The sequence below is a fragment of the Conger conger genome, chromosome 7 (assembly GCF_963514075.1).
Source record: "Conger conger chromosome 7, fConCon1.1, whole genome shotgun sequence".
Lineage (NCBI taxonomy): Eukaryota > Metazoa > Chordata > Actinopteri > Anguilliformes > Congridae > Conger > Conger conger.
This window is the reverse complement of record NC_083766.1, coordinates 60,832,617-60,860,412: the sequence shown is the minus strand read 5'-3', so window position 1 is coordinate 60,860,412 and position 27,796 is coordinate 60,832,617. Positions and strand designations below refer to the sequence as shown.

Genomic DNA, 27,796 nt, shown 5'->3' with positions numbered 1-27,796 from the left:
GGGTCTGACCTTTCTTTCGGCCCGGTTCTCTCTCGTGGTAGCTCGGTTCACTGTGCCGGCATTCTCCACCATATGTGGCGGGCTGCTGGTTGAGAGAGAGAGAGAGAGAGTAAAATTGGTGCAAAACAGTGCTTTTATTCTGTTCACACGTGCCTTCAGGGCACTGCCAAGCTATTTAGCTCAGCCAGGGGTTTTTCCTTGTCCCACAACTCAAAAATCAAAAAGGAAAAAACCAAAAACTCAAAACGAAAAAAAGACCGGAAAAAAAGTCATCGGCCACAAAATTAGGGACGGGGGAATTCGGTGCATCTTTCCTCCGTCCGTGGGATTGGTGCGGGTCCTGCGGCTTTCCGGCTGCCTAGTCGTCCGCCCGGGAGGCGTCGTGCTGGGTGCAGAGAGGGAGAGATTAGCGGGGTTAGGGGGGGTTATTTCCTCACGTGCGTCTTTGCTGTTGAAGGTTTCGTTCGCGGACTTTCGTTCAGTGCCCCTGGGCTCTCGCGGTCCGTCCAGGCTCTTGGCGTTTCTCCTGTTGCTGGTTTAGCTCGGGCTTCCCTAGTAGGGTTTTTACTCACTCCGGCTCCAGGTAACCCTCCTCCGTGCTGAGCCCCGCTTGGCGTTTCTTTTCTCCTTTTAAACGCTGCCGCTCCCTTCCGCGAACTCTTCTGCCTGTGTAATTAGAGGAGGTTAGTAATTTCCCGTCCCATTCCTCACGCGTCTCGTCTCGGGGCCGCTGTCCTCGGTGCTGATCCTCCTCCCGGCCTCTCTCCACGGTGCCGCTCTTAGACACGTCAGGGGAAAATATTCACCGTTAATTATTTTCCCCAGCGCTTGGCGCCGGCGCACTGGCTGTTCGACCCCAGTGGTGTACCGATCGCAGGTCGGGCCACCACAACATATACCCGATAATCTCAAGTCTTGTTGCAAACACCACACTGGTTGTAACCACCAGAATCAGAGGGCTTGAGACGTATACCCGCCATGGAACACAGACACCCTGGGTTCAGTATCAGCACTCTCCAGACTCTGCTTCTAGGTCTGGAACCTAGAACCTAGGCTATGCCCCTGATTCAGCACTCAATTGCAACTTATAACGATTTATGCAATTATAATGGAGAAGCTTGCCACCTTTAACGGAGCTCAAGCTTACTCCAAAATTAATATTATATATACGCATCCTAACAGACCGCACACATATATGTATTATTATTCATACATGTGCTGTCATACACAGAACATGTTCCAGCAGAAAGCAAAACTGTTTTTTGAGCAGTTCTGTGAGAATTGGGCGCTGGCAGGACCGCAGTGTAACACTCAAGCGCTATAAGAGAAGGGCAATGCAGGCGGGTTCTCGCTTGGCCCTTTTGCTAGCAGCTCCTGTCACCACTGTGAGCAGGCCATGGAGAAATAATGGGAGTGTCATGCTTTCCCCAGACGACATGTAAAACCCGGAATTTCCATCTCTCGAGACCACGGTCAGCATGAGACGTTGCCTTCCGCCTGCAGAATGCGGGTGTAATCACTGTGGATTGTGGTCAGCAGCGTGGGGAGCTATTTAAGTCTCTTCCTGGCACTGCTCTGGGCTTTGGTGTTTCATTCTGACACGTACACTGAGTAAAGAGGTAAAGATGTAGTTGGAGAACTGAATTGCTTTTCGTCTTGAAAGGCATTACGTTACCTCTTTAGAATTAATTTGAAGCATAGGCACTAGTAGTTCTACTTTTCTTTGGTTGGGGCGTTCCCTTGTACCTTCTCTATTTTAGTTTCTTAAGTCATCTTCTGTTTAGAAGAGCTAGCGGCGGAGTTCGCCTCTTGAGGTTTAGCCTTATCAAAGCTCTTCCATTGAGGCATCTCGTTTTTCCCTGACCGACCTTATCTCTGTGATCAATTTTCTGTTGTCGAAAAGGAGGTGAGTATTGGTTCCGTTTTCTCAGTTATTTTTTTACATGAGACTCACCCGTTTCCTTGGGCATTCCGTGCTAGTCTGCACATACCCTGTTCTACAGACTTTGCAGTTTTGTTTCAGTTGGCATTTCACCGGGGAGTTTCTTTCCCGTTTTATGTTTGTTTCCTCTCCTCTAGTGGCCCCACACATTTGTGAGGGTTTCCAAGATTATATCAGTGGTTATTCAACTTCTCATTGGTAACTTTGTGATCCCGTCCTGGTCGCTCTTGGTCTCCCGCCCACGCTCCCTCACAAGGAGAGACTGGGAATAACAAATGTTGATTGGATCCAGGCCAAGAACAGAAATGCCACACTACTGCAGTAATAATGTATCTCACAGGGAGGCTGCACCTGTGGCTCTGATTCCCTAGGCTGCATGTTACACTGCAGAAATATGTCAGAAGCAGCATCACCCGTGTTTGGATTCATTACATCATCACTGAGTGTGGGGGCGGTCCTCTCCTGCCTAAACGAGTGACAGGACAGAGAGGGGAGGGTCCCTAAAGGGCAGGATAAAACCTGAGAGCCCGTCAAGAAGAGAGGACTGCCCACCTCAAAACCTAAGACAGGTATTTACACCTTTACATTTCCAAGTAAGGTCTTAGAATGGTTCAGTTACTGCGATTCAAGTTGTACTAGATGATATTGTCTGAGCATTGGGAACAGTACAGATGATTCTTGCAGACCTTAGAAATAAAGATAAGTTATTCCAGTTATAATAATGGGATTTCTCTGATATATATATATTTCTCTCATCACGTTTCAGTTTTTGGTCTGTTATCAGGGTCTGCTCCAGGACACTGAGGCTCTCAGGCACCCAGTCAAGCAGCTTTCTGAACTTAATTAAGGAAATGTGAAAGTCAACCTGATGGACTTTCAGGAGTTAGAATCTGAGTTGTGTATTGAAAATAGAATTTCATCTCAAACTAGGCTTAATTGGAGTCTGCAAAATTAGCCCATATTTCATATTAAATCTGTCTGAACTTTAACCTCATATTCATGGTTTTATTATTTGTCATGTTCTGGTGTATGGAGCCAAAACACCAGAAACGGTTAATGTTCAAGATGTTAGGCACTGCATAATATTTTGCTTTTCTCAGTCTGACAGAATTTCCCAGGAAATCTGGGATGAACATAACCTACAACAGTCCCATCCTGTTGATTCAGGGCATCGGCATTCCCCATCGTTTCATTTACCCAGCATTTGCCCTGCTTTTGGTCATCTACCTGATCATCCTGACCACCAACATAGGGGTCATGCTGCTTATTTTGATGGACAGGAGCCTTCAGCAGCCAATGTACCTGCTGTTCTTCAGCCTGTCTTTCAACGACGTCCTGGGGAACACGGTGGTTCTGCCTCGATTGATGTTGGACATCGTCTCCACCAACCCGTCCATCAGCTACTCCTGGTGTGTCTCCCAGGCCTTCTTCAGCCAAGCTTATAGCACGTCCTGCCACACGGTGATGATGATCATGGCCTTTGACAGGTATTTGGCCATATGCCACCCTCTGAGGTACACCTCCATCATGAGCCCCACCATGGTGGCTAAGCTGACTGTGTCCGCATGGAGCACATCGATCGCCGTGAACTCCATCCCACTGGGCCTCGCAGTACGGCTAACACGCTGCCGTTCCATTATTCTTAATGCCTTCTGCGACATTGCATCTCTGTACAAGCTCTCCTGCCAGGACTTGAGCATTAATAACATCACTGGGCTTACCTGCAGTATCATACTCATTGGATTGTCCATCGCCAGCGTGGCCTTCACATATTTCAGGATCCTGATCAGCTGTGTCTCCAAAAAGAACAAGGAGCTGAACAGAAAGGCCATGCAGACTTGCGCCTCCCATCTGGTCCTCTATCTGATCATGCTCTGGTCTGGATACCTCATCATCATTTTGCATCGTCTTCAGATTCACAATAGCTACCGGACGTTGGCGGCACTTCTCTTTCTCATCATTCCCGCCAACATGAACCCCATCATATATGCTATACAGACCAAGGAACTAAGGACCAAGATTGTGCAGATACTTCATTCAAAAGTAACCCAGCTGCAGTAATGAAACAATGTGGCCTTTAAACCAACTGCAGCATAATGGATGCTCTTATCTACATGTTATTCAGACCAAACATCTGATTTGGGAAGAAATTTGACTTTGACCTTTGTTGATGACAGACGGAATGGTTTGAGTATTTTAAAAACTGTTGTTCTCCTGGCATTTTCACGTACAACAGTCTCTAGAGTTGACAGAGAATGGTGCAAAAAACCCAAAAACATTCAGTGAGTAGAAGTTCTATGGGCAAAAATGCCTTCTTAATGAGAGGAGTCAGAGGAGAATGGTTAGGGGTGCGTTTCCCGAAGCCTTCTTAACGCTACGTCGTTCATAACTTGTACCTTAAGCTCTACCTGAACGTTTCAGGCTGTTTCCCGAAATGTTCTTAGCTAAGTATACCTTCTGTACATTGTACTTTCGTGAGGCTGTTCTGGACCGCTCTTTACTATACCTTAGCGATGTTGTCAGCTCACTCAGCTTGTGGCCACCACTGTTACGACCGCAAGCCTCTGAAATCAGCTGATGCTCTTAGTTACATCTCAATCTGTTCAGCAATATGTACACTAATAATTCTCCAGTTGTAGTTGGCTAATAACATTACTAAAATACCACTTTAATGCAAATAATAAAATATTAAATTACGAAGGATGCATGTTGCCTAATTGCCTTTTAAATGATATTCATAAACTGACAATTTCCCACTCTCTCTGTGTCCTGGAGTGATGTTTAACCCTAGTTCTTTTTTGGTTTTTTTGGACACCGTAGTCTTAAAACTGGGAAATAATGTTTCTTTATTCAGCGCCACATCTAACAATATCTCCATTTCATTTGCTATGAAGCTGTGGGACCGCTTATTTCAGTTTTTTTCCACCATATCTTATTTTAAAAAAATATATAAAAACAAAAAAAATAAATTATGTTGATTTTGTGTTGGGCGGCACGGATGGTGCAGTGGGTAGCACTGCCGCCTCACATCAAGGAGGTCCTGGGTTCTAATCCCTGTCGGCCGGGGCCTCTCTGTGCGGAGTTTGCATGTTCTCCCCCTGTCTGCGTGGGTTTCCTCCGGGTACTCCGGTTTCCTCCCACAGTCCAAAGACATGCAGCTTAGGCTGATTGGAGAGTCTAAATTGCCCGTAGGTATGAGTGTGTGAATGAATGGTGTGTGTGCCCTGCGATGGACTGACGCCCTGTCCAGGGTGTATTCCTGCCTTTCGCCCAATGTATGCTGGGATAGGCTCCAGCCCCCCTGCGATCCTGTTCAGGTAATGGATGGATTAATGGATCTTTTTCTTTTCTTTGCCCATTCTTTGTGAAAAGAATTATCAAGCTTAATGATGAGTTTCACAGTTTGCCATTTTGCCTCTCTAAGAAGCAGCAGCATCACTTCTTTCACCATTACTGAATATAAATAAACAAAACCTGGGCCATTGCTTCCCTAACCATGACAAAAGGCTTTATTTTCCCTTAATGATTTCGGCCTGTATAAATAAATGTTAATAAAGAGGTAATGGGATTTTGGAAATAACTTGGCAAACTGCCAACTTAACCATTCAAAAACCCCAGAGTGAGAGAGAGAGAGAGCATATGCATACATGTTTTGTGCATGTGACGTACGTGTGCTGTCACACACAGAACATGTTCCAGCAGAATGCAAGAGCGGTTCTGTCAGAATTGGGCCCTGGCAGGATCAGAGTGTGACATTCTAGGGCTATAATCCATCCATCCATCCATTTTCACCCGCTTATGCGGAGTCGGGTCACGGTGGCAGTCGGCTAAACTGGGTAATCCAGGCGTTCCTCTCCCCATCAACGGATTCCAGCTCCTCCTGGGGGATCCCGAGGCATTCCCAGGCCAGGAGACATATTTAATCTCCAGCGGGTTCTGGGTCTACCTTGGGGTCTCCACCCAGTTGGACGTGCCCGGAAAACCTCCAATGGGAGGCGCCGGGAAGCATCCTGATCAGATGCCCGAACCACCTCAATTGGCTCCTTTGGATGTCCCTCTGGATGTCCGAGCTCCTCACCCTATCTCTAGCGGACACAGCTCTCACTTTGGTTATAAAAGGACCGGATGGCTTGTAAAGTCCTTCTCCATAGCGTCCCCGAACTCCTCCCATACCCGGGTTTTTGTTTCAGCAACTGCCGAAGCCCCAGCCCGCCAGATGTTCCCAGTTCACGCTCACTACACGTTTGGGTTCATAGGGTCTGTCCGGCAGCCTCCCCGGCCACTTGATCCAACTCACCACCAGGTGGTGATCAGTTGACAGCTCTGCTCTTCTCTTCACCCGAGTGTCCATGGCCGCAGGTCTGATGATACGACCATAAAGTCGATCATTGATCTTTGGCCTAAGGTGCTCTGGTACCAAGTACACTTATGAGCTACCCTATGCTCGAACATGGTGTTTGTTATGGACAATCCATGACCAGCACAGAAGTCCAATAACAAGATACCGCTCGGGTTAAGATCAGGCAGGCCATTCCTCCGAATCACCCCCTTTCAGGTTTCTCCGTCATTGCCCACGTGAGTGTTGAAGTTACCCAGCAGAACTATGGAGTCTCCAGGCGGCACCTTTTCCAGGATGCCGCCTGGTGACTCCAAGAAGACCGGATACTCTGAACTGCCGTTTGGTGCATAAGCACAAACGACAGTCAGAGCTTTCCCCCCAGTGACACGTAGTCGCAAAGAGGCGACCCTCTTGTTACCCGGGTGAAACTCCTACACAGTGGCACTCAGCCGGTGGCTTGTGAGCCGATGAGCTCTCCTCCCGGGTCTGGCTCCAGAAGGGGGCCCCAGTTTCCCTTTTCTGGGTGAGGTAGCTTGGTGTTTGTGTGGCCCCTCACCCGGGACCAATTTGCCTTGGGAGACCCAGTGCTAACAATGCTAATGCTAATGCCCCCGACAACATAGCTCCCAGAACCGGGACACACAAATCCCTCCACCACATTAAGGTGCCGATTCCTTGGAGAGGCCACCAATAAGTGAAGGGCAAAATATATTTTAACATTAGAAATATTGCTAGTGAACACACATATGCGTTGCACTTGTCACCCCCCCACCCCGTACTTGACCTGTTTGACTCTAGGAAACCCTTCACTTGAACTCTGATGCAAGCAACTTGGGCCTTGACGTAGTCCTGTTGCAGCTAATTGAAAAGGGGAGAAGGTGGTTGCCTTCCTCAGTTGCTAGCTCAGCCAAGAATGCAATTACTGCATGAGGAGATGGGAGCTGCTGGCAGTGGTGGTTGCGCTTCATCCCTTATAGATGTACCTTCAAAGACAGTAGATCTGGCTCTGTACATGCCATGCAACTGTCCAGTGGCAGCTCAAAGAGACTGGATTGCTTGCTGGATTGAACTATGGCAAAACCTTCACTTCACAGTAGAGGACCAGCAGGGGCCAAGCACAGCAATGCAGGCGGGTGCTCGCTTGGCGCTTTTACTAGGGAGGGCAAAGTGGAGTTTTAGAATGTAGACCGCTGTTTGTGCACGTGAGTTCGCCAATACATTTCTCGCAGAAAACGTAACTTGTCCACTTTTTTACTTTACAGTATAGGTGATCAAACTTACAATAACTAAGTGCTAGCGTGTTCTAAGCCTTTACTGATCCCTGTACGAGGTTAGCATGATGTAGCTAGCATACGCGAATAGCACAAAGCCATAAAATTTGCTTTTTAACGGCACTTGGTCATTCGAACGCATTCGCATTCGATTTCGTTCAACAGCACCGAATATTTCTGTCGCACCCTCCATAAATCGCAAAAGTCCCACCATAGGATTTATTTAAATCTTTAAAAGTTATACATTTTCTGAATCGTCATTAATTTATCTTATTGCTATCTGTGATTCGGTGTGATCCGAGAGTTCAGTTGCTATGTAAATTACATTAGAAGGATACAACACGGTTATTTGCTACTTAAACGTAGACACACGCTCGAGAGCGTTAACATGATTGAAGTCTGACATGTCTATTGTCAAAATCCATTGAAACTATTAAAAAGTAGTAAAATATTGACCTGGCTACAGTCACAATTCTGAGAGTTCGAACTGCCACCAACTGCCATGTAAGAGCGTGTGAAGTAAACCAGTAAAAGCTATTGCTGCGTCACCATTTTCGAGCTCCATAAATGTAATGGAATGTTGGGTGAAATCTGCCTGTTTTCCGATGCCGTCGGGGTCCAGCATTTAACATTTAACACTTAAAAGCCACAAAAACAGTCATTTCATCACATTAATCACGTTAATTTAAGGTTAAACTGGGATTTTAATCATAATATTCATGTTGATTTCCGGAAATACATTTTTCGGTTGTCCTCCCTACGTTTACTAGCAGCTCCTTTCGCCACTGTGAGCAGGCCATGGAGAAATAGTGGGAGTGTCATGGTTTCCCCAGATGACAGATGGAATTTCCAGGTTTTACCTCTCTAGACCACGTGAGGACGTGCCAGCCATGGTCAGCATGAAATTAACTTCCACATGCGGAATGCGGGTATATCAATCATTGCCGATTGTGGTCAACTGTGTGGAGAGCGATGTAAGTCACTTCCTGGCATTGCTCTGGGCTTTGCTGTTTCATTAAGTAAAGAGGTAAAGAGGTAGTTGTAGGACTGAATTGCTTTTAGTCTTTGGTTGGGTGGTTCCCCTGGACCTTCCCTATTTTGGAGCGAGCGACGTTCCATTGAGGAATCTTGTTTTTCCCTGACCAATGTTATCTCTCAGGTCAATTTTCTGTTGCCGAAATGTTTTGGTCCCCTTTTTTCAGTTCTTTTTTCACGAGACTTGCCTGTTCCCAAAGGCATTCCGTGCTAGTCTGCATTTACCCTGTTCGACGGATTTTGCAGTTTTGTTTCAGTTGGCTTTCCACCTGGGAGTTTCTTTCCCGTTTTATGTTTTTTCCCTCTCCTCTAGTGGCCCCACACATTTGTGAGGGTTTCCAAGATTATATCAGTGGTTAATCAACTTCTTATTGGTAAGTTTGTGATCCCGATCCATTCCCTCTTGGTCTCCCGCCCCCGCTCCCTCACAGGGAGAAACTGGGAATAACAAATGTTGATTGGATCCAGGCCAAGAACAGAAGTGCCACACTACTGCAGTAATAATGTATCTCTTAGGGTGGCTGCACCTGTGGCTCTGATTCCCTAGGCTGCATGTTACACTGCAGTAATATGTCAGAAGCAGCATCACCCGTGTTTCGATTCATAACATCATCACTGAGTGTGGGGGCGGTCCTCTCCTGCCTAAATGAGTGACAGGACAGAGAGGGGAGGGTCCCTAAAGGGCAGGATAAAACCTGAGAGCCCGTCAAGAAGAGAGGACTGCCCACCTGAAACCTGAGACAGGTATTTACAGCTTCACATTTACAAGTACAGTCATAGAATTCTTCAGTTACTGCGATTCAAGTTGTACTAGATGATATTGTTTGAGCATGGGGAACAGTACAGATGATTCTTGCAGACCTTAGAAATAAAGATAAGTTACACCAGTTATAATAATGGGATTTCTCTGATATATATATTTCTCTAATCACGCGTCAGTTTTTGATCTGTTTTCAGGGTCTGCTCTGGGACACTGAGGCTCTCAGGCACCCAGTCAAGCAGCTTTCTGAACTTAATTAAGGAAATGTGAAAGTCAACCTGGCGGACTTTCAGGAGTTAGAATCTGAGTTGTGTATTGAAAATAGAATTTCATCTCGGACTAGGCTTAATTGGAGTCTGCAAAATTAGCCCATATTTCATATTAAATGTGTCTGATTTTTAACCTTCATTTGTCATGTTCTGGTGTATGGAGCCAAAACACCAGAAACTGTTAATGTTCAAGAAGTTAGGCACTGCATAATATTTTGCTTTTCTCAGTCTGACAGAATTTCTGGGATGAACATAACCTACAACAGTCCCATCCTGTTGATTCAGGGCATCGACATTCCCCATCGTTTCATTTACCCAGCATTTGCCCTGCTGTTGGTCGCCTACCTGATCATCCTGACCACCAACATAGGGGTCATGCTGCTTATTTTGATGGACAGGAGCCTGCAGCAGCCAATGTACCTGCTGTTCTTCAGCCTGTCCTTCAACGACGTCCTGGGAAACACGGTGGTTCTGCCTCGGATTATGTTGTACATTGTCTCCACCAACCCGTCCATCAGCTACTCCTGGTGTTTCTCCCAGGCCTTCTTCAGCCAGGCTTACAGCATATCCTGCCACACGGTGATGATGATCATGGCCTTTGACAGGTATGTGGCCATATGCCACCCTCTGAGGTACACCTCTATCATGAGCCCCACCATGGTGGCTAAGCTGACTGTGTCCGCATGGAGCACATCGATCGCTGTGACCTCCATCCCACTGGGCCTTGCAGTACGGCTAACACGCTGCCGTTCCATTATTCTTAATGCCTTCTGCGACATTGCATCTCTGTTCAAGCTCTCCTGCCAGGACTTAAGCATTAACTACATCACTGGGCTCACCTGCGGTATCATAATCAATGGATTGTCCATCGCCAGCATAGCCTTCACATATTTCAGGATCCTGATCAGCTGTGTCTCCAAAAAGAACAAGGAGCTCAACAGAAAGGCCATGCAGACTTGCGCCTCCCATCTGGTCCTCTATCTGATCATGCTCTGGTCTGGATACCTCATCATCATTTCGCATCGTCTTCAGATTCACAATGGCTACCGGACGTTGGCGGCACTTCTCTTTCTCATCATTCCCGCCAACATGAACCCCATCATATATGCTATACAGACCAAGGAACTAAGGACCAAGATTGTGCAGATACTTTATTCAAAAGTAACCCAGCTGCAGTAATGAAAAAATGTGGTCTTTAAACCAACTGCAGCATAATGCATGCTCTTGTCTACATGTTAAACTAGTGTCTTACACTGTCGTATACACTTAGTGACCACTTATTAAGTTACACCTACACTACATTCAAGCATGCAGAAATGGCTAGGAGGTTCTAAAACCCCACGCTATCCCAATGACGGAATTTAGTGAGGGCCGAAGGTATTTGCATGCTTGTCCTTCTGGTGATGCTGGAAGAAGATTAGTCGGGTTAAATAATAATGACCGCTATGCAGAGAGTCTAGATCAGCCAATGAATAAACCACATTACAAAGACAGTAGTACCACTCTGCCTTCCGTTCTTTACTGGTCCGGGCTGACCAAGAATCTCCACAGTATGGCCAATACATTTACCTTCGTTATCTGACTCCATTTAAGATATAATTTAGGAAATTTGGGTTTGAAACATATGCAAACCTCGGGAGTGATTACACTCAACGTGCGCCACTATTACTCAATATATGCTCCCGGGATTAGCATTATTGCTGAATCTCAGTTCGGCAGAGAACTCAGAGGCTGAGGGTCTAGCCAACACAATACATGCACTATGTTGACATGATAGTTGCGAGCCCAGGTCGGCATGCATTTAGAGGGCTCCTTCGAGCTAACTTGACAGGAACCGGCATAGAAACGCACATGGGTTTCCTTCGCATCAAATTACAAGAGCCATGCACCACCAATCCTTTTCATGGGCCGAACTTGGCTGCCTTTCCCTGCTTCGTGACACCACTAAAGTACCAAGCCACTGATCAGTTGGTCTTTGGTCAATATTGTCCCGCTGAGTATTCAGCCGTAATTTAGGCTGAAAAGGTACAAGATGAATTAGAGTCATAGAGATCATGCAAGTTACAAACAAAATAACTTCTTCGCAGACAGCTGGTTATTAGCTTTAGAATATCAATAGTCAATTACAAAATACACAAATTAAGAATAGAGATAGAGTAAATAATCATACCTAGCCTGCTTTGGCTACACACAAACACAAAACGTACATATGGAACGTGCATAGTGTGGGAAGCCGGTTACAGTCTTCCCAGATTGGTCTGTCTCCCTTGCTTTTATGCCAAATCATACGTTTGAACCAGGCGGCAGTGCCATAAATTAACCTGGAGGGGTGGTCAAATCTGGAATTTAGACCCCCACCCTTGGGGGTTGTTAAGTTGGGAAAATTAGACCTGTAGGTTTAGTTGAGTTACTGAAAACTATGGTTTATTAAACTCCATTTGGTATGAAATGTATCTCATCCGATTCCTTGATCACATCCGTACCAAACAGATTATCCTTATGTTTTATTATGATGTAGTTGTCACAAAAAGTCCACCACTAACCCAGGGGAGAAGTGTAGGGTGTAATGACAGAAGTGCCCAAATGGGGGCACTGTGGGAGTGTCCTGAGCCTTTCCCATAGGAGCTGTCCAGGTGGTGGGTCATGGACGCATTCTTTTCCCATGACTTACTGACCCCTCAACCAAAACACCCGCAGAACACCCCCACAGCCACAGTCCATCTTCTCCTTATCTCAGTCTCCCAGTCTTGGGAGCCAATGGTCTGAATCCCCCAAAGGAAGTCTGAATCAGAGAGCTTACTGGAGATACCTGGAGAGAGATGTATTTGAGAGTTTTCCTGACAACCGTATTATGTGATAAATATGTTTTGTGCCTCTCATGGTAATATACCTTTTGGATAAACCTGATTTGGGTGAATTGAAGGAAAGGAGACAAAACCCCAGATTGCTTGGTTTCTTCTCCTTGTCTACAAAATCCAGGCCTTAGTTCTTGACCCTAAAAATGGGTCAACCATCTGGAATTTAGAGCCAGACCCCCAGCAGACCTTGGTCAGGGGGTTAACACAAATGGCTCCTACAGAGACAGCTTTTGCCCAGTTTCCCCTCGGCTCCTGGACGGTTATGATATCAACGGTAGACTGTTACAAAAACTAGACCATTATACCAGTTGCGCTGAACCAATCAGAATAACACAAAACATTACTATATTCTGACGTGGGATTATCATGAAACATCTTTATGCCAAGGCGGCACGGATGGTGCAGTGGGTCGCCCCCTGCAACCCTGTGAGGGGATAAGCGGGTTCAGATAATGGATGGATGGATGGATGATTTTGTGTTGGTGCGTTTTGCTTGTTGGTGAGCTTTTACTGAAAAAGTCAGCTAATCATAGAAAATAGTGAATTACACCAGTAATGTGATAGTGCTTCTGCCAAATCAAGCCTGATGGCAAAGTCATTTTAGGTACTATGACAAAGATATAAAAATAATGTACATAAAACATGACATGCCAAAGAAGGCGTTTTGCTAGATGGTGTAGCCAGAAACCGTATCACTAATTTCACCAAATTATATATATACGGTTGGATAATTTAGTTCGTAGGTTTTTAATTCTATTAATACGTTCCCACAAGTCTTGATGAATGCAATATTTTAAAGTATTCCGGCAGTGTTTTATGAAAAAATAACACTACTTTCTCTCATAACGCAGTCAAACAGTCACTGCATGAAGTGCATAATCGATCCTAGAGCAAGTCGATGGGCCTAATAATGTTGCACGTAGAAGCTATCACTTAAGCAACAGCCTAAGTGATAGTTTGGGGAAGACACGTAGAGAAGTAAACAACCTTAGTAAGGTATACCTTCGAGAGTCTTCATCAAGCGCTAAGAGACACCGTTATCAGGAAACGCACCCCAGACTGGTTCAAGCTGACAGGAAGTTGACTGTAACTCAAATAACCACAAATTACAACAGTGGTATGCAGAGCATCTCTGAACAAACAACACATTAAACCTTTGATTGGATGGGCTACACCGCAGTAGAAATAAGTAACAGATACCTAATAAAGTGGTCACTGCCTCAGAGATATGGAAACTAATACAAATAGAAATGTTACACTGATAATCATACAAACCACAAGCTTAAATGCTAAATTATCCAGAAACTCACCCAACTAGCCCAACTTTATATAATAAACTTTATATGTGCCCAATATGCAGTTACAAAGGTAGAAGTGTCTGTCCTGTTGTTATCAATGAGAGATGTGACTTTTTTTCATTTAGTGCACAATCTGTCCTTATCAAACAAGAAGCCATTCCTATTAAAGATCTTCGTAAATGGGTTCATACCTTGTTTAGTTGTCCAGTCAGCAACATTTCTTTTGCTCTACTTTATACATCTAAGATAGGCATTCTGGTGACCCACCTTTGAACAGAATATCAATTTGTTGTGTCTCTGCTTGCCCCACCTGTTACCAGGAAGCACCCTCCCAGTTTACTGCCTTCTTCACTGTCTTTTGTGTCAGTTGACCAGATAATCTGTAACAGTTGTATTTCTTGGACTGTTCTTTACTGTATGTATATATAATTTGATAAATGACACACATACACACATACCTCTGATGACATATAACAGAATTGTATTGCTCCCTATCATTTTATTAAAGCTGATAGACCAAGAATGTTATTTTCTTTGCCCATTCTTTGTGAAAGAATTATCAAGCTTAATGACGAGTTTCACAGTTAGCCATTTTGCCTCTCGATGAAGCAGCTTCTTTCACCATTTCTGAATGGCTCTCTCTTGAAAAATGGCCAAATAAACTGCTTCCCAAACCATGACAAAAGGCCTTATTTTCCCGTATTGATTTAGGCCTGTATAAATAAATGTTAATGAAGAGGTAATGGAATTTTGGAAATAACTTGGCAAACTGCCAACTTAACCATTCAAAAACCCCAGAGTGAGAGAGAGCATATGCATACATGCTTTGTGCATGTGACGTATGTTTGCTGTCATACACAGAACATGTTACAGCAGAACGCAAAACCGTTTTTGAGCAGTTCTGTCAGAATTGGCCCATGTCACGATCGGAGTGTAACATTCTAGTGCTATAAAAGAATGGCTAAATATATTTTGCAGCTGGTTTAACATTAGAAATGTTGCTAGTGAACACACATATTGCACTTGTCACCCCCCCACCCCATGCTCGACCTGTTGGACTCTAGGAAACCCTTCACCTGAACTCTGATGCAAGCAACTTGGGCCTTGACGTAGTCCTGTTGCAGCTAATTGAAAAGGGGGAGAAGGTGGTTGCCTTCCTCAGTTGCTAGCTCAGCAAAGAATGCAATTACTGCATGAGGAGATGGGAGCTGCTGGCAGTGGTGGTTGCGCTTCATCCTTTATAGATGTACCTTCAAAGACAGTAGTTCTGGCTCTGTACATGCCATGCCACTCTCCAGTGGCAGCTCAGATTCAAAGAGACTGGATTGCTTGCTGGATTGAACTATGGCAAAACCTTCACTTCACAGTAGAGGACCAGCAGGGGCCAAGCACAGCAATGCAGGCGGGTGCTCGCTTGGCCCTTTTACTAGCAGCTCCTTTCGCCACTGTGAGCAGGCCCTGGAGAAATAGTGGGAGTGTCATGGTTTCCCCTGGCATTGCTCTGGGCTTTGGTGTTTCATTCTGACATGTACACTAAGTAAAGAGGTAAAGAGGTAGTTGGAGGACTGTATTGCTTTTAGTCTTTGGTTGGGCGGTTCCCCTGGACCTTCCCTATTTTGGAGCGAGGCGTTCCATTGAGGAATCTTGTTTTTCCCTGACCAATGTTATCTCTCAGGTCAATGTTTTGTTGCCAAAATGTTTTGTTCCCCTTTTTTCAGTTATTTTTTCATGAGACTTGCCTGTTTCTGAGGGCATTCCGTGCTAGTCTGCATTTACCCTGTTCAACCGAACTTCTCATTTCTAACTTTGTGATCCCGTCCTGGTCGCTCTTCGTCCGCCCCTGCTCCCTCACATGGAGAAACTGGGAAAAACAAATGTTGATTGGACCCAAGCCAAGAACAGAAATGCCACACTGCTGCAGTAATAATGTATCTCACAGGGAGGCTGAACCTGTGGCTCTGATTCCCTAGGCTGCATGTTACACTGCAGTAATATGTGAGAAGCAGCATCACCCGTTTTTCGATTCATTACATCATCCCTGAATCTGGGGGCGGTCCTCTCCTGCCTAAATGAGTGACAGGACAGAGAGGGGAGGGTCCCTCAAGGGCAGGATAAAACCTGAGAGCCCGTCAAGAAGAGAGGACTGCCCACCTGAAACCTGAGACAGGTATTTACACCTTTACATTAACAAGTACAGTCATAGAATGCTTCAGTTACTGCAAAGTTGTACTAGATGATATTGTGTGAGCACTGGGAACAATACAGATGATTCTTGCAGACCTTAGAAATAAAGATAAGTTATTCCAGTTATAATAATGGGATTTCTCTGATATATATATATTTATCTAATCACGCGTCAGTTTTTGGTCTGTTTTCAGGGTCTGCTCTGGGACACTGAGGCTCTCAGGCACCCAGTCAAGCAGGTTTCTGAACTTAATTTAGGAAATGTGAAAGTCAACCTGACGGACTTTCAGGAGTTCGAATCTGAGTTATGTATTGAAAATAGAATTTCATCTCTGACTAGGCTTTATTGGAGTCTGCAAAATTGGCCCATATTTCATATTAAATCTGTCTGAACTTTAACCTCACATTCATGGTTATATTTGTCATGTTCTAGTGAATGGAGCCAAAACACCAGAAACTGGAAGTGTTCAAGAAGTTAGGCACTGCATAATATTCTGCTTTTCTCAGTCTGACAGAATTTCCCAGGAAATCTGGGATGAACATAACCTACAACAGTCCCATCCTGTTGATTCAGGGCATCGACATTCCCCATCGTTTCATTTACCCAGCATTTGCCCTGCTGTTGGTCACCTACCTGATCATCCTGACCACCAACATAGGGGTCATGCTGCTTATTTTGATGGACAGGAGCCTTCAGCAGCCAATGTACCTGCTGTTCTTCAGCCTGTCATTCAACGACGTCCTGGGAAGCACGGTGGTTCTGCCTCGAATGATGTTGGACATCGTCTCCACCAACCCGTCCATCAGCTACTCCTGGTGTGTCTCCCAGGCCTTCTTCAGCCAAACTTATAGTGCTTCCTGCCACACGGTGATGATGATCATGGCTTTTGACAGGTATGTGGCCATATGCCACCCTCTGAGGTACACCTCCATCATGAGCCCCACCATGGTGGCTAAGCTGACTGTGTCCGCATGGAGCACATCGATCGTTCTGATCTCCATTATACTGGGCCTCGCAGTACGGCTAACACGCTGCCGTTCCATTATTCTTAATGCCTTCTGTGACATTGCATCTCTGTACAAGCTCTCCTGTCAGGACTTAACCATTAACAATATCACTGGGCTTACCTGCAGTATCATAATCAATGGATTGTCCATCGCCAGCATGGCCTTCACATATTTCAGGATCCTGATCAGCTGTGTCTCCAAAAAGAACAAGGAGCTCAACAGAAAGGCCATGCAGACTTGCGCCTCCCATCTGGTCCTCTATCTGATCATGCTCTGCTCCGGATACCTCCTCATCATTTTGCATCGTCTTCAGATTCACAACGGCTACCGGACGTTGGTGGGACTTCTCTTTCTCATCATTCCCGCCAACATGAACCCCATCCTATATGCTATACAGACCAAGGAACTAAGGACCAAGATTGTGCAGATACTTCATTCAAAAGTAACCTCGCTGCAGTAATGAAATAATGTGGCTTTTAAACCAACTCCAGCATAATGTATGCTCTTATCTACATGTTAAACTAGTGTCTTACACTGTCGTATACACTTAGTGACCACTTAATTCGTTACACCTGTACACCGGCTTGTTCATGCAAATATCTAGTCAGCAACTCACTTCATTCAAGCATGTGTAACAGGTGAGAAATTGCCTGAATCCGAGGTGGGATTTGAACCCCGGCCTCTCACTTGTCCAAATATTTGTGGAACGAACGCATTACCAGTCAGCTAAAGACGAACTCGCCCTGAGCCAAGGGCAACAACGTTCTTTTTGAATATGAGGGTTACGTCATTAGGGAGTGTTGTCGCGTGACAACCTGCTTCCAGCCTTCGCTTTCACTGCACTTCACCATGCTTACTAGCGAACTAGCTGAGCTAACCATGCTACACATGCAGAAATGGCTATGAGGTTCAGTTGCTATTCAGATCAAACATCTGAATTGGGAAGAAATTTGACTTTGACCTTTGTTGGTGACAGATGGAATGGTTTGAGTATTTTAAAAACTGCTGTTCTCCTGGCATGTTCACACACAACAGTCTCTAGAGTTGACAGAGAATGGTGCAAAAAAAAAAAAACATTCAGTGAGTAGAAGTTCTATGGGCAAAAATGCCTTCTTAATGAGAGAAGTCAGAGGAGAATGGTTAGGGGTGCGTTTCCTGAAGCCTTCTTAATGCTACGTCATTCATAAGTTGTACCTTAAGCTCTACCTTAACGCTTTAGCGCGTTTCCCAAAATGTTCTTAGCTAAGTATACCTTCTGTACGTCGTATGTTCCTAAGGTTGTTCTGGACCGCTCTTAGCTATACCTTAGTGATGTTGTCAGCTCACTCTGCATGTGGCCACCACTGTTACGACCGCAAGCCTCTGAAATCAGCTGTTGCTCTTAGTTAGATCTCAATCGGTTAAGCAATATGTACACTAATAATTCTACAGTTGTAGTTGGCTAATAATATTACTAAAATACCACTTTAATGTCACTGTTTACATGCAAATAATAAAATTGTAAATTACGAAGGATGCATGTTGCCTAATTGCCTTTTAAATGATATTCATAAACTGACGATTTCCCACTCTCTCTGTGTGCTGGAGCGATGTTTAACCATAGTTCTTTCTTGGTTTTTTTGGACACCATAGTCTTAAAACTGGAAAATAATGTTTCTTTATTCAGCGCTACGTGTAACATTATGTCCATTTCCTTTGCTATGAAGCTGTGGGACCGCTTATTTCAGTTTTTTTCCGTCATATCTTATGTAAAAAAATAAAAATAAAAAATAAAATGTTGATTTTGTGTTGGTGCGTTTTGCTTATTGGTGCGCTTTTACTGAAAACGTCAGCTAATCATAGAAAATAGTGAATTACACCAGTAATGTGATGGTGCTTCTGCCAAATCAACCCTGATTGCAAAGTCATTTAAGGCACTATGACAAAGATATTAAAATAATGTAAATAAAACACGACATGCCAAAGAAGGCGTATAGCTACAGTGTATCCGGAAAGTATTCACAGCACTTCACTTTTCCCACATTTTCTTATGTTACAGCCTTATTCCAAAATGGAATAAATGTATTTCTTTTCTACACACAACACCCTATAATGACAACATGAAAGAAGTTTTTTAGAAATGTGTTCAAAATAAAAAACTAAGAAATTTCCTGTTTCCACTGATCAACCTTGAGATGTTTCTACAGCTTAATTGGAGTCCACCTGTGGTAAATTCAGTTGATTGGACATGATTTGGAAAGGCACACACCTGTCTATATAAGGTCCCATAGTTGACAGTGCATGTCAGAGCACAAACCAAGCATGAAGTCAAAGGAATTGTCTGTAGACCTCCGAGAGCACAAATCTGGGGAAGGGTACAGAAAAATTGCTGCTGCTTTGAAGGTCCCAATGAGCGCAGTGGCCTCCATCATCCGTAAATGGAAGAAGTTCGGAACCACCAGGACTCTTCCTAGAGCTGGCCGCCCGTCTAAACTGAGCAATCGGGGAGGAAGGGCCTTAGTCAGGGAGGTGACCAAGACCCTGATGGTTCCTCTGTGGAGAGAGGAGAACCTTCCAGAAGGAAGAGTGTATGGTGGAGTGGCCAGACAGAAGCCACTCCTTAGTAAAAGGCATATGGCCTGGAGGCACCTGAAGGACTCTCAGACCATGAGAAACAAAATTCTCTGGTCTGATGAGACAAAGATTGAACTCTTTGGCGTGAATGCCAGGCGTCATGTTTGGAGGAAACCAGGCACCGCTCATCACCTGGCCAATACCATCCCTACAGTGAAGCATGGTGGTGGCAGCATCATGCTGTGGGGATGTTTTTCAGTGGCAGGAACTGGGAGACTAGTCAGGATTGAGGGAAAGATGAATGCAGCAATGTACAGAGACATCCTGGATGAAAACCTGCTCCAGAGCACTCTTGACCTCAGACTGGGGTGATGGTTCATCTTTCAGCAGGACAACGACCCTAAGCACACAGCCAAGATATCAAAGGAGTGGCTTCAGGACAACTCTTTGAATGTCCTTGAGTGGCCCAGCCGGAGCCCAGACTTGAATCCGATTGAACATCTCTGGAGAGATCTGAAAATGGCTGTGCACCGACGCTCCCCATCCAACCTGATGGAGCTTGAGAGGTGCTGCAAAGAGGAATGGGCGAAACTGCCCAAAGATAGGTGTGCCAAGCTTGTGGCATCATATTCAAAAAGACTTGAGGCTGTAATTGCTGCCAAAGGTGCATCAACAAAGTATTGAGCAAAGGCTGTGAATACTTATGTACATAGTTTTTTATTTTTTATTAATTTGCAAAAAATTCAAAAAAACTTCTTTCATGTCGTCATTATGGGGTGTTGTGTGTAGAATTTTGAGGAAAAAAATGAATTTATTCCATTTCGGAATAAGGCTGTAACATAACAAAATGTGGGAAAAGTGAAGCAGTATGAATACTTTCCGGATGCACCGTAGATGGCGTAGCCAGAAACCGCCTCACTAACCGTATATCGAATTTGGTGAAAATGATATATACGGTTGGATAATTTAGTTTGTACATTTTAAATTCTATTAATACGTTCCCACCAGAAATGATGAATGCAATAAGTATTCCTGCAGTGTTTTATTAAAAAATAAAACTACTTTCTCTCATAACGCAGTCAAACAGTCGCTGCATGGAGTGCATAATGGATCTTAGAGCAAGTCTATGGGCCTAATAACATTGCACGTAGACGCTATCACTTAAGCAACAGCCTAAGTGATAGTTTGGGGAACACACATAGAGAAGTAAACAACCTTAGTAAGGTATACCTTCGAGAGTCTTCGTCAAGCGCTAAGAGACATCGTTATCAGGAAACGCACCCCAGACTGGTTCAAGCTGACAGGAAGTTGACTGTAACTCAAATAACCACGAATTACAACAGTGGTATGCAGAGCATCTCTGAACAAACAACACATTAAACCTTTGATTGGATGGGCTACACAGCAGCAGAAATAAGTAACAGATACCTCAAAGTGGTCACTGCCTCGGAGATATGGAAACTAATACAATTAGAAATGTATCACTGATGGGGCTGCGGTGGCGCAACAGGCTAAGATGCAGCAGACTTGCGGTTGCAGTTCGCTGCAGTTGCACACCGGGGACCGGGGCTCGATTCTCGGTCCTGCCAAAAGCCAAGTTTGGCCGGCTGATGTGGAGTAGCATAATTCTGTGTATCTAATACTAGCTCTAATTGAATTAGATGGGGTACAATTGGCTACCAAATTGGAAGAAAAAAAATAAGCTTAAATGCTGAAAAATTTCCAAAAACTCACCCAACTTGCCAAACTTTATATAATAAACTTTATATGTGCCCAATATGCAATTACAGAGGTAGGACTGTCTGTCCTGTTGTTATCAATGAGAGATGTGACTTGTTTTCATTTAGTGCACAAACTGTCCAAAGAGAAGCCATTCATATTAAAGATCTTGGTAAATGGGTTCATACCCTGTTTAGTAGTCCAGTGAGTCTGTTACTCTGGAGTTTGCATTTATTTTGCTCAACTTTATACATCTAAGACAGGCATTCTGGTGGCCCACAGAATGTCAATTTGTGTTGTCTCTGCTTGCCCCATCTGTTACCAGAAAACACCCTCCCAGTTTACTGCATTCTTTACTGTCTTTCGTGTCAGTTGACCAGTGAATCTGTAACATTTGTATTTCTTGGACTGTTCTTTACTATATGTATATATAATTTGATAAATGACACACATACACGCATACCTCTGATGACATATGACAGAATCGTATTAATCCCTATCATTTTATTAAAGCTGATACTCCAAGAATTTTCTTTTTTTGCCCATTCTTTGTGAAAGAAATTCTCAAGCTTAGTGACGAGTTTCACAGTTAGCCATTTTGCCTCTCGAAGACACAGCAGCATCACTTCTTTCACCATTACTGAATGGCCCTCTCTTGAAAGATGGCCAATGTAAATAAACACAACCAGGGCCACTGCTTCCCTATCCACGACAAAAGGCTTTATTGTCCCCTATTGATTTACGCCTGTATAAACAAATGTTAATAAAGAGGTAATGGGATTTTGGAAATAACTTGGCAAACTGCCAACTTAACCATTCAAAAACCCCAGAGTGAGAGAGAGAGCATATGCAAACATGCTTTGTGCATGTGACTTATGTGTGACATCCATTGTCAGAGACCAGGTAAGAAGGATTGCCTTCATGGCTGAATACTGTCGCTAAGAAGCTAATAACCGCATCAGTTGTGGCATTAGAGACAAACGCCACTTCTGGCCATTGACTGTAGTAGTCTGTAAGAGTGATGGCATAATGGCAGTCCCACCTGGCACACTCAAAGGGACCTGTTATATCAATGGCCACTTTTTTCCAGGGTCCATCTGGCAGTTCCACAGGTGTAAGTGGTGCGGGTGCAGTCACTGCTGTTTTGTCATCATCAATCATATTCTGTACATATTTGTCCATTTGTGGCCACCAATATAGCTCACGCAGTCTTTGATCAGGACCTCTCATGATAAGTGAATTGTCTACAGCTAGTTCATCACGCAGATTAAAGCAAGTTCATCTGACACATTCTTTCGGCTTTTCGGCCAGCCCTTCTGTATCTGGTGTCGCAGTTGTGTTAATTCCGGACAGGACTCACAGGCAGTGGTGGCCTGTAGGGATTGTCGAAAGACCGTAGCCACCATGTCTGGTTCCTCGTCTGCATCAGCTGTAGTAGGCAGGGGAAGCCTGGACAGGCAGTCAGCTGTCACATTTTGTTTCCCTGGACGGTAAGCAACATCATAAGTAAAACGAAGCAGTTTCGCTGACCATCTTGCACGTCGTAGTCCAGCGTGGCCAGTCCCTTTGGACGTGAGCAGGGTTGTAAGTGCTTGGTGGTCAGTACGCAGCACAAAGTGGTGTCCCCAAAGATATGCTCTCCACCGTTCTACTGCCCAAACACATGCCAATGCCTCACGTTTGACAGTTGAATACTTTCTTCCAGCAGGTGAAAGTGTCCTGGATGCAAACGCTAGAATCCTCTCTGTGTTATCTGGATGAAGTTGTGCGAGTACACCCCCTAGTCCATAGTCGGAGGCATCAGTAGTCACATAAGTAGGTAACAAAGGATCATATAGAGCCAAGGCAGGCCTCTCCAATATCAGTCTCTTAATATCAGAGAAACTGGACTCAGCTTCAGCAGTCCATTTGAACCGTAGCGGTTCAACAACGGTAGAGAAGTCAGGAATAAACTTACTGTACCATGATGCAAGGCCCAAGAAGGATCGCAGGGAGGATGTGTCCTTTGGGACAGGGGCGTCGGCCACTGCTCTGACCCGATCTCGGTCAGGGTGAAGTCCTTCTTTGGATACAGTGTGGCCTACAAAACTGAGAGAGGTCTGGTTAAACTTGTTCATCCTGTTTTGAAAAGCAGATGGAGCGGATGCGAGTCCAAATGGAACCCGGCGAAAACAGAAAAGGCCTTTGTGTGTTATGAGTGCAGTTATGTCACGACTGTCTGGGTGTAGTAAGAGCTGGTGGTAAGCAGAGGCTAAGTCAATGGTAGTGAAGACTGTGGCTCCTCGTAGTTCAACGAACAGCTTATCGATATGAGGTAAAGGATGACAATCACTGACAATTGCCTTATTTGGCTCCCTGAAGTCAACACACCTGCGAGGCATTCCTCCCTCCTTTCTCTGGGTCACTGCAATGGGGGAGACCCATGGTGATGCGTCTATACGTTCTATAATGCCCTTTTCCTGTAGGTCTTGGAGCTCATCTCTCACAGCCTGCCTCACCGAGAGTGGAAGCCTCCGCAGTTTCTGTTGTACTGGCACAGCATCTGGTTTAAGTTGTACTTTATGCACAAATCCTTTTGCACACCCAATCTCCTGCACCTGGGCCTCTGATGCAGCCTGTGGATTTGGGCCTGTCGAGTTAATGACTTTATTGCCCTCAATAAGCATGTGCAATGCCACAAATAAATCTAGCCCTAGCAGAGCAGTGCCTGACTTAACCACTGTGAACGAGCCTGGAGTAGAAAACCCATCATGACGTACTGTGGCATGCATACACCCTTTTACAGGTATTATCTCTCTTGAATAAGTGAGCAGATTCACTGTAGGTTCAGCAAGAACACATGTAGGGAAGAGAGTCTGGTAAGTGCTCTCTGGAATAATAGAAACAGAAGAACCTGTGTCCACTATTAGCTCAATATCATGAAAATGTTCATTAGCTTTCACTTGAACAGTACAGAGGATTTTATCCTGTGCAGCATCAGTCATGTAAAGCACAGTCAGTTCATTTATCACTACCTCACGTACCTCCTTGTGGGCAGATTTACAAACTTTGGAAAAATGTCCGACTTTACCGCATGAGTTGCAGGTTACTTTAGCCGCTGGGCATGAAGGCTTGTTAGCTAAGTGGCTGGTGGATCCGCAACGGTAGCAGGAACTACGATTCCCGGTAGATTGGACCGCGGAATCTGCAGTCATTGAAGCAGGTTTCCTCTTTTCCCATGGGCGGCGATTTTTCGGCTGTTTGTGAATTGCCTCATGGGTGCAGCAGCAGTGGAAGTAGCGTCAGAAAGAAGGTCAGCATTCCGTTGTTCAGCTTCGATCTGCAAAGCTAGTGTAATAGCTTTAGCCAGGGTCAGGTCAGATTCTAGCAAAAGTCTATCTCAAATATGCGTATTGGAAACTCGTTCTAGAAATTGATCACAAAGCATTTGCTCCTCCATGGCACAAAACTCACATGGAGCAGCTAGCTCACGTAGTGAGGCAAGAAACTGATTAATAGACTCGTCAGGTCTCTGCGCTCTCTGGCGAAATTTGTGACGTTCAGCAATCACATTAACTTTAGGAACGAAGTGTTTTTTCAGACCCTCAACGGCAGACATGTAGGTAGTACCTGTATTTGGTAAAGCATAAAACAGTCTTTGTCCCTCAGTGCCAAGCGCATGGAGAAGAACAGCACGGTTTCTTAACTCGGGCCAGCTGTCTGGTAGCATCGATAACTAGCATGTAATTTTCAAACATTTTTAACCAAGTAGGGAAAGGAATGGACGGTTCACCTGGACAAGGCATGAAACGTGTGGGTAAAGGTACTGAAACCGACATCCTCGTCGCCAAAATGTGGTATTTTACCGTGTAGAAAGTTCAGTCAGAAAGCAGGCGCCATTAGTATGCATTCAACTTTATCCGAATCCCACCAAGCATTCTCATTCTTTAAATCTCATACATGTTCTCTCGCGCCACCTAGGCATCACTTAATGCCAGAACAGGACACAACACATGCTTTCCCCAGCCTACATGTAAAACCCGGGATTTCCATCTCTCTAGACCATGAGAGGGCGTGCCGGCCACGGTCAGCATGAGACGTTACCTTCCGTATGCAGAATGCGGGTATAATCACTGCAGATTGTGGTCAGCTGCGTGGAGAGCTATTTAAGTCTCTTCCTGGCACTGCTCTGGGCTTTGGTGTTTCATTCTGACACATACATTGAGTAAAGAGGTAAAGATGTGGTTGGAGAACTGAATTGCTTTTAGTCTTGAAAGGCATTACGTTACCTCTTTAGAATTAATTAGAAGCATAGGCACTAGTAGTTCTACTTTGGTTGGGGTGTTCCCCTGGACCTTCTCTATTTTAGTTTCTTAAGTCATCTTCTGTTTAGAAGAGCTAGCGGCAGAGTTCACCTCTTGGGGTTTAGCTTTATCGAAACTCTTCCATTGAGGAATCTCGTTTTTCCCTGACCAACATTATTTCTGAGGTAAATTTTCTGTTGGCGAAACAGCGGGGAGTTTTGGTTGTGTTTTTTCAGTTTTTTTTTTTCACGTGAGACTCGCCCGTTTCCTTGGGCAATCCGTGCTAGTCTGCACATACCCTGTTCTACAGACTTTGCAGTTTTGTTTCAGTTGGCATTTCACCAGGGAGTTTCTTTCCCGTTTTATGTTTTTCCCTCTCCTCTAGTGGCCCCACACATTCGTGAGGGTTTCCAAGATTATATCAGTGGTTATTCAACTTCTCATTTGTAATTTTGTGATCCCGTCCTGGTTGCTCTTGGTCTCTCGCCCCCGCTCCCTCACAGGGAGAAACTGGGAATAACAAATGTTGATTGGATCCAGGCCAAGAACAGAAATGCCACACTGCTGCAGTAATAATGTATCTCACAGGGAGGCTGCACCTGTGGCTCTTATTCCCTAGGCTGCATGTTACACTGCAGTAATATGTCAGAAGCAGCATCACCCGTGTTTCAATTCATTACATCATCACTGAGTGTGGGGGCGGTCCTCTCCTGCCTAAATGAGTGACAGGACAGAGAGGGGAGGGTCCCTAAAGGGCAGGATAAAACCTGAGAACCCGTCAAGAAGAGAGGACTGCTCACCTGAAACCTAAGACAGGTATTTACACCTTTACATTTACAAGTACAGTCATAGAATGGTTCAGTTACTGCGATTCAAACTAGATGATATTGTGTGAGCAATGGGAACAGTACAGATGATTCTTGCAGACATTTGAAATAAAAATAAGTTATTCCAGTTATAATAATGGGATTTCTCTGATATATATATATTTGTTTTCACATCAGTTTTTGGTCTGTTTTCAGGGTCTGCTCTGGGACACAGGCTCTCAGGCACCCAGTCAAGCAGCTTTCTGAACTTAATTAAGGAAATGTGAAAGTCAACCTGACGGACTTCTAGGACTTAGAATATGAGTTGTGTCTTGAAAATAGAATTTCATCTTGGACTAGGCTTCATTGGAGTCTGCAAAATTGGCCCATAGTTCATATTAAATCTGTTTGAACTTTAACCTCATATTCATGGTTTTATTATTTGTCATGTTCTGGTGTATGGAGCCATGTTCAAGAAGTTAGGCACTGCATAATATTCTGCTTTTCTCAGTCTGACAGAATTTCCCAGGAAATCTGTGATGAACATAACCTACAACAGTCCCATCCTGTTGATTCAGGGCATCGACATTCCCCATCGTTTCATTTACCCAGCGTTTGCCCTGCTGTTGGTCCCCTACCTGATCATCCTGACCACCAACATAGGGGTCATGCTGCTTATTTTGATGGAAAGGAGCCTGCAGCAGCCAATGTACTTGCTGTTCTTCAGCCTGTCCTTCAATGACGTCCTGGGAAACACGGTGGTTCTGCCTCGAATGATGTTGGACATCGTCTCCACCAACCCGTCCATCAGCTACTCCTGGTGTGTCTCCCAGGCCTTCTTCACCCACACTTATGGCATATCCTGCCACACAGTGATGATGATCATGGCCTTTGACAGGTATGTGGCCATATGCCACCCTCTGAGGTACACCTCCATCATGAGCCCCACCATGGTGGCTAAGCTGACTGTGTCCGCATGGAGCACATCGATCGCACTGAACTCCATCACACTGGGCCTCGCAGTATGGCTAACACGCTGCCGTTCCATTATTCTGAATGCCTTCTGCGACATTTCATCTCTGTACAAGCTCTCCTGCCAGGACTTAAGCATCAACAACATCACCGGGCTCACCCACATTACCATAATCAATGGATTGTCCATTACCAGCGTGGCCTTCACATATTTCAGGATCCTGATCAGCTGTGTCTCCAAAAAGAACAAGGAGCTCAACAGAAAGGCCGTGCAGACCTGCGCCTCCCATCTGGTCCTCTATCTGATCATGCTCTGGTCCGGATTTCTCGTCATGATTTCGCATCGTCTCCCGATTCACAACGGCTACCGGACATTGGCGGCACTTCTCTTTCTCATCATTCCCGCCAACATGAACCCCATCATATATGCTCTACAGACCAAGGAACTTAGGACCAAGATTGTGCAGATACTTTATTCAAAAGTAACCCAGCTGCAGTAA

At 44.8% G+C, this 27,796-nt stretch overlaps 4 protein-coding genes across 4 annotated transcripts; all 4 read left to right on the top strand.

Moving 5' to 3' along the window:
• Positions 1-3,070: 3,070 nt before the first annotated feature.
• On the top strand, positions 3,071-4,003 carry LOC133133548 (putative gustatory receptor clone PTE03). The gene has a single exon (XM_061249648.1). The coding sequence runs from the start codon at positions 3,071-3,073 to the stop codon at positions 4,001-4,003; it is 933 nt and encodes a 310-aa protein (XP_061105632.1).
• Positions 4,004-9,862: 5,859 nt separating this feature from the next.
• Positions 9,863-10,795, top strand: LOC133133547 (olfactory receptor 1500-like). Its single transcript, XM_061249646.1, has one exon. The coding sequence runs from the start codon at positions 9,863-9,865 to the stop codon at positions 10,793-10,795; it is 933 nt and encodes a 310-aa protein (XP_061105630.1).
• A 5,695-nt stretch (positions 10,796-16,490) lies between these two features.
• On the top strand, positions 16,491-17,423 carry LOC133133546 (putative gustatory receptor clone PTE03). Its single transcript, XM_061249645.1, has one exon. The coding sequence runs from the start codon at positions 16,491-16,493 to the stop codon at positions 17,421-17,423; it is 933 nt and encodes a 310-aa protein (XP_061105629.1).
• Positions 17,424-26,863: 9,440 nt separating this feature from the next.
• Positions 26,864-27,796, top strand: LOC133133545 (putative gustatory receptor clone PTE01). The gene has a single exon (XM_061249644.1). The coding sequence runs from the start codon at positions 26,864-26,866 to the stop codon at positions 27,794-27,796; it is 933 nt and encodes a 310-aa protein (XP_061105628.1).